The sequence below is a fragment of the Cornus florida genome, unplaced genomic scaffold, assembly GCF_030987335.1.
Source record: "Cornus florida cultivar Cherokee Brave unplaced genomic scaffold, ASM3098733v1 CherokeeBrave_3.0.0_Hap2_Chr11, whole genome shotgun sequence".
NCBI classification, from domain to species: Eukaryota; Viridiplantae; Streptophyta; class Magnoliopsida; order Cornales; family Cornaceae; genus Cornus; species Cornus florida.
Window position 1 is genome coordinate 130,536,446 of NW_026775581.1, and position 6,911 is coordinate 130,543,356.

The 6,911-nt window shown below is 34.1% G+C and overlaps 1 protein-coding gene across 1 annotated transcript; it reads right to left on the reverse strand.

Moving 5' to 3' along the window:
• Positions 1-4,126: 4,126 nt before the first annotated feature.
• On the reverse strand, positions 4,127-5,803 carry LOC132283770 (microtubule-destabilizing protein 60). The gene is made up of 6 exons (XM_059785781.1): positions 5,757-5,803; positions 5,558-5,656; positions 5,185-5,283; positions 4,969-5,028; positions 4,765-4,859; positions 4,127-4,544 (listed from the first exon to the last, which is right to left on the reverse strand). Exons 1-6 carry the CDS (start codon positions 5,787-5,789, stop codon positions 4,430-4,432), a joined length of 501 nt encoding a protein of 166 aa, XP_059641764.1. The 5' UTR covers positions 5,790-5,803; the 3' UTR covers positions 4,127-4,429.
• Positions 5,804-6,911: the final 1,108 nt, after the last annotated feature.

A 6,911-nucleotide genomic window follows, 5' to 3' on the forward strand; every position in this document is an offset into this window, starting at 1 on the left:
GAATGGATAAGTCATCTAGCTGCGGATTCTCAATCTTGAGACTTGAACTTCTAATAACCTGAAAAATAAATCGTGAGTTAAACCCTACGAGCAAGTTCTCTCTTATTTTTCTAACGTGTAAAACTTTTAACCCTAAAGCCTTATGTGTATATTTATACACATTAAAATCCAAATCATATTCCAACTAGGATTATTAAATAAAATAGTAATCTTTAAATAATATATATCTATAAACATATATTATATTATACACACACACACACATATATATATATGTATCAATAAATATATCTTTCATAATTAACCATTGATCAATTAAATCATATATATGTATCAATATATATATATATATAAATATAATATTCTATATATATATATATTTATAATTATACAAAAATTATCATTTTAAATAATTAAATAATCATGGGCCTTTATTAATTAACCCAATAAGGTTTCATCCAAACCCAACACCACATCCATTGGTCCCACTTATCTTAAGCCCAATTCAATTAAAATAAAATAATTAATCTAAACACTCAATTAAATAAAAACAAATCATATAAAAAAATATAAAATAAAATCAATTAAACCCAATTAAATCAAATAAATCATTTAAAAATAAAATAAAAGTAATTAACCCCAATTAATAAATCCTTTAAAATGTCAAGGTATTACAACTTTTATTTTGTATTCTAAGTATTTTTACTTTAAGCTATTTCATTGAAAAATAGAAAAATGACATGCTTTAACTTCACTACATTTGCCATGGGTGGTGGGAAGTGGGCTTTAGCACTTCCATAGGGTCTCTTCATTTATGCATGAAGTGTGGCCAAGGACCAAACGGTCTTTTGAAACCATTTTATAATTTTAAGTTTCAAATTTCCTTTTTAAAGTCCACTTTAGGCAAATTTGAGCTTGGATAGGTCAAATTTTGCATCGGGCATTTATGAAGCCCACGGTTCATTACCGCGCATTTAAAATCACTAGTTACGTTTGCGTATATAATCGTTTTAGCACACAACACCATTTTAGGTCAAATGAACATTTGGAACAAAGTTGTATTTTTATCATTTTTGACCTAAACTGTCCAGGGGTATACTGGGCATTTCACAGTGCATTTTAAAATTTTCTTTCGACATGGTCGGTTCGAAAACTTAATTTTAGGGGAGTTTATTCTTTGTGTTTTTCCAAAAAAGTTCATCTTCAGGCTCTTTTTTGCTCTCAATTGCTACAAAGTGCTGCTGTCAACACTGTTGCTGTCATGGCATCAGCTGCATGCACAGCGCGCGCGCGGGTGTGCGTGTGGAGGCTTGCTCCCTTGGCCGCGACGTCACTGATTTTGTTTTTGGCTTTTCTCTTTCATCCGAACGCCGAATCAAGTGATTCTTGAGTCTAACTTTATTAATTTTTCGTTGTCTATCTAATGGTGTACTCGGTAGCACCCAAATCTTTCTAAAAATTACCATTTTGCCCCTAGGGCTAAACTTGTCTCTTTTTTTTTTTCAAAATGTCGCTTCCGCTTTGCTTCTTTTGGGTTCCGTGACTTCATGGGAAGTCACGCTTGTGTCTTAAGGATGATATACATTTCTAAAGACGTTGTTTCCATGTAAAAAGACCATTTTGCCCTTGAGGGCGTACTTGGCATTTTTCTGATCTTTTTTTTCCGCGTTGTTCTCGTTGAGTTCCGTGACCTCATGGAAGGTAACTTTGGTATCTTAGAGATGCATTGCATCTCTAGAGATTTGGTTTCTATTTTCACTTTTGAATTCAGACTCGTTATCGGGGTCAAACTTCAGTTCATCACAAGACACACTGGCTTGAAAAACCAGGGCCGTCACATTTTGACTTCAACTTTCATTTTATTTGATTTTCTTATTCTGTCCATACCAAATTTCTTTATTTCCTTTTCACATTTGCATCATTAATTGCGTTCTCTGAAATATACTAAAGATAGAAATATTTGTACAGCGAGAGATAATGAGCAAAGATGGCTGAAGAGAATAGTTTCTCGGCGGACGGGTGGTGCACTGAACTTACCGGCGACGACGTGGTGGTGTTGGTGACCCGATTCCGGCGACGGTGGCTGTGAACAACTTTGGGTCTTGGGTTTGGCTTGATGTTCTATTTTTCTGGGACTAGTATGTTGGTGGTGATGGCGATGGAGTGGTGACAATGGTGTCTAGGTTGGGGCTGTGACAGTAGTGTCTGGGTTAGGGACGGATCTAGAAATTTATATGGGGGTAGATTTATATAGAGGGCAGATACCCCCACTGAGCCCACAGTAGATCCGTCCTTAATCTAGGTTGGGGCTGTCATCATAGCTTTCTTCCTTTCTAAAATCCATTGTTGCCGTCGCTACCGTGGTCTAACTGCACGGCCTCATCGTTGTCAACATGGTGTGCCTTGGACTTGTCTTCGTGAAACACACCACTATCACCGTCGGCATCCATATGGCGTGAACAAAAATATTTTTTTTTGGAAAAGGAAACGGAATCAAACATGAGAAATTTAAGAAAAAAAATCAACATTTTTGGATTTGAATTTTGAGTTTTACTATGGTGTTCGAGGTTGTGTAGAGGGAGGAAGATAATATGAGGATAGAGGAGAAATAATTACAAAACAATACTTGGGTCCAACCGCATCCAACCTGCTAATGTGGCTCAATAAAATTGCGACAAATGTTAAAATTAAATATAAAATTAAATTGGGCATTGTCCTTACTTTTATTTTTGAACATGTGTTTTAAATCATAACTTTTGCTTAATTTTGGACAATCGTTTTAGATCTATTGGGCCACATCAACAGGTTGGATGTTCATCCAACTTGCATTGGACTCAAGTATTATTCATAATTATAGGGGTATTTAGACATTTTAATTGCTTTATTTAGTTGTCTTGCATAGGAATTTGTGAATTAAAATTGCTGACGTCATCCTTTTCCGTTATGTGTTTTTCGTTAATAAAAAGGTTTATGTTATGAGTATGAGTATACAAACATCGAGGGAGGTCCACTATTATTTGGCAAACAAGAGGGGAAATCAATGTATGATGATGAAATTTCAAGGGAGATCAGTATATTATCCCAAAGAAATACAAAACACATTCTTGTCATCTACTTTTTCATTTTTTTTTTCTTGATTTGAGAAGAAATACATTTGTGTTGTGTTCGGTTATATGAAATTGAAGTTTTGGAATAAAAATTTGTAGAATTTGAAAAAAACAACTTATAAAATGAAATCAAAATTTTCTTAAATTCCACTGATTATAATTCCAAACATTACCTTACACATATTTTGTTCACTGACTCCAATTCCTCCCCTCTTCTTTGAAGGGGGTTGTAATGTGTTTTTTTTAGTCAAGAAACACACTCTCACTTTGTTCCTTATTAGAAGAGGAGAAACCACAAGGCCTGGTGGGTTGTCATGTGGTTTTAATGACCGCATTTTGGGTACAAAATTTTAAATTGCTTATATAAACAGGGTACAAAATATTAAATTGTCATAAACATTTTATTACAACAATGTAAGCAATTTGATCACATCATCAAATTGCTTATATTGCATCATTAAAGGACACTTCAACTTTAAACGGTTAGGTTAGGGATTGGCTTTGGGCATTTCCTTTTTAAGGAAGGATGAGATCTTGGATCCCTTTCAGGAATTTCTATATCAATTTCTACATAATTGAAGCATAATAAAAGATCGAATCAAAAGATGAGAAGCCATTCATGAGCCAAGCACACCTATGTATGATTAATGTCATGACCAGTGCCTTTCACATTAGAAACCCCTGTGGAAGGCTATTGGGAAGTTAGATCCAGGTCCTCTGGGAAAATATGAACTGGTGGGCACCAAGTCAAGGGTATCAATGTCCAAAATTTCATATACATGCTGAAAACAAGTGCATCAACGCATTTTAATTCAACAGTTAAATACACACAAGAACATTGGTCGATTTGCTACACCTGTGGAGAAGTTCCGACGTTGTTTTCGAATTGTGATGTTCAGTCACAATGGAACAACATATCATCGCGGTCGATGGCTCGTCAGTTGTACCAAAAGTTTAAACTCCTGAGAAATAACTGATGTATGACATATTCTCATAATTAAGACATGTATGATTAGGCATTGGAAAGAATCATTGTCATTCATCTCCCATAAAGTAGTACTGGTGATGAAGGGGGAATACTTTCTTTTATGATGATACAAATCGTGCAAAAGTACAACTCAATTTATTACAACAAGGCAGAGTAACTAGTTAAGCATAAGAGTGCTAGCTAGCTACTACTCAACTACTACGTACGTACATTGTAACACTCTCACTAAACTCTTCAATAGTCTTGCACAATGTGCATGCAACACTGTGCTAACAACAAAAAGGAAAAAAAGACAACACCAAGAAATTAACTCTGTTTTACAATGGTGATCGAGTTACTTAATGGGCTTCATTGTGTTGAAAAAAGTGTATGGTTCACTGCAGGTAGAGCAATTGCTGCTCGCAAAGTGGAAACTCGGCTCTCTAGGAACTGTCAAAGGCCGGTTTGATCTGCAAAATAGAAAAATGAAAAGAGCAAGTCTATCATGAGAACAACAAGGGCTCTCTAACCCTCCAACTGTGAGCATGTCCCTCAGTCGTTAGATTGAGAGTAACCGCTAAGGGAACATGGTCATGGTAATAAATAAATAGTGGTAGATTGAGATGAAAATTATGAACAATTGGTGTGACAAAGCTTTGATTTGGTTGAATATATTAATCGATGTTTAACCTTTGTGGAAAGAAGGGTCTGTCAAATAGAGGCATCAATTGAGCTCTAGGAATCATCTCTTTTCTCAGCATTCTAATCTCTTCCTCCTCTATCATCTGCTCCAAGTTCAATATTTCATCAAGAATACATTAGCATATTATATATGTACTGATGTACATATATATAATTAAGCTTAATTAATATTTTACAAAGAAGCTTTTCAACCTTTTGCAGCTTCTCCACTTGTTTCTTCTGTTGCTCCAAAAGATATAGCTTGGTTGCAACCTAATACATACATATATATGATGTATATATAAACTAGTTTAAACAAAGTTTGGTATAAGTTGACTCTAAAAATAAGGTTAAATGAGACAAGTTTACATGTTTTTCAACATGCTAGATATATAGCTGCATGGAAGCAAATTTTTTATTAACACGCACCGAGTAATTGAACATTGCACGCTTGACCGCCCTCTGCTGAGTGTGGAGCTTGATTTCCTGTGGCTTGGTGTTTTCTTTTGCTGGGGATTTCGGAGAAACCTAAGACACAATTTTTTTTTTTTATGCTAGCTTCTCAAAATTTTCTGCTCTTTTTCTTGTTTTGAGATCATATACATATAGAATCATAACGGCATATGTGAAATTAGAAATATTCAACTCATTTTTTAACTGTGAAAAACATTCCCAAAACACTATTTTTAGTTAAATTATCCAATTAGACACAACTTATAGTAAGAAAAAAAAAATACTTTATGCTAAAATTAAAGAATATATTTCTTTGCTTTATATATAGAACAGGTAATTAAAGTCCTACCAAAGATGGTTTTTTGGTGGCCAGTGGAGGTGGAGATTTCTGTCTCATCACTCCTCTAGGAGAGGATTGAACTGCAATCTGTGAACTAGTCTTCGCGAACTTAAATAAAAAAAAAAAACGAAAACGAAAACACAATTCAGAAGACAAATTTAGTAAAAAGAAAGAAAGAATATAAGAAATTAAGAAGAAGCATACTGACCTTTGGGGAATATTTGGAGTTTGGTGTGTCCATGATGATTGAGCTGATGAGTTGTGAGTTCAACTGAACTTAAATATGCATGCATATAAAAGATGTCTGGAGGTTTGGAGACTTGTCATCCATCTGGGTGTTACTTTAATTTGTTGTCTGTTGATACATCACAGCATATAATGTATGTTGATCAGAATATATGTCCTCTCTTGCACCAAACTTTCTGATTAAACCTCCCTCTCATACATATTAGTCTTACCATACCATTCTCAGTTTCTTCAGATCTCCTCTTTTAATAAAGACGATGTTATTAGGCTCCTAATAACTAACTTAACAACTTGATTATCTCTATTCTAAGCATTGATTACTGCTATTACAAGAACATGTCCATATGAGGACAATATTATATCAGCATAATTAGCTTCTGCATGTGTTTATACAAAAATTGAAATATATATATATATATATATATGGTTTTCAAATTGGGTGACAAGTCAGTGGAGTTGGGAGTTAAGCTAGCAAGCACCATGAATAGCAAGGAGTACAATATTTGAGTGAAATTTCTATAAATTCAACTTAATTGAGAAAACTTTGGTGTTAAAATTCAATAAGATTTTTAAAGAACAACCATGACATTTTACAACTGTCTGGTTCAATAGTATAGCTAAATTAGCCAAATATGTCTACTGTGTTAGTGATGAATGATGATTTTATGCTTTGTAATGTTCCTCTGGATGTGAGGTTGGATACAAACAGAGATTGTAAATTGTTTCTATATTGAGTTAATTATATGTTCTGGTTTATCAAGGAAAAAAAAAAAAGGGAAGAAAAAGGAAGTGGTGTATATATATACATATATATAGAGAGAGAGAGAGAGAGAGAGAGAGAGCACATATATGGTACAAAACAATGCTTCAATGTCACAATCATTCTGTGGCTAAAATGGGCCAAGTTAACCAAAGAGTTGTTAACAGCCCATTTTCAAGTATTTCTTGTTAATTCCGTTAACTAACCAAGGGGGAATTAAAGAAAGGCAAAATTGTGTAACTGGTCATGCAGTCATTAGGACATGAAATAGTGTATTGTCATATAGTTAGGTCATGATTAGAAAATCAACCAACTAATGAAATGCTTGTTTTTTAAGCTTGTGTGAATTCAATCATA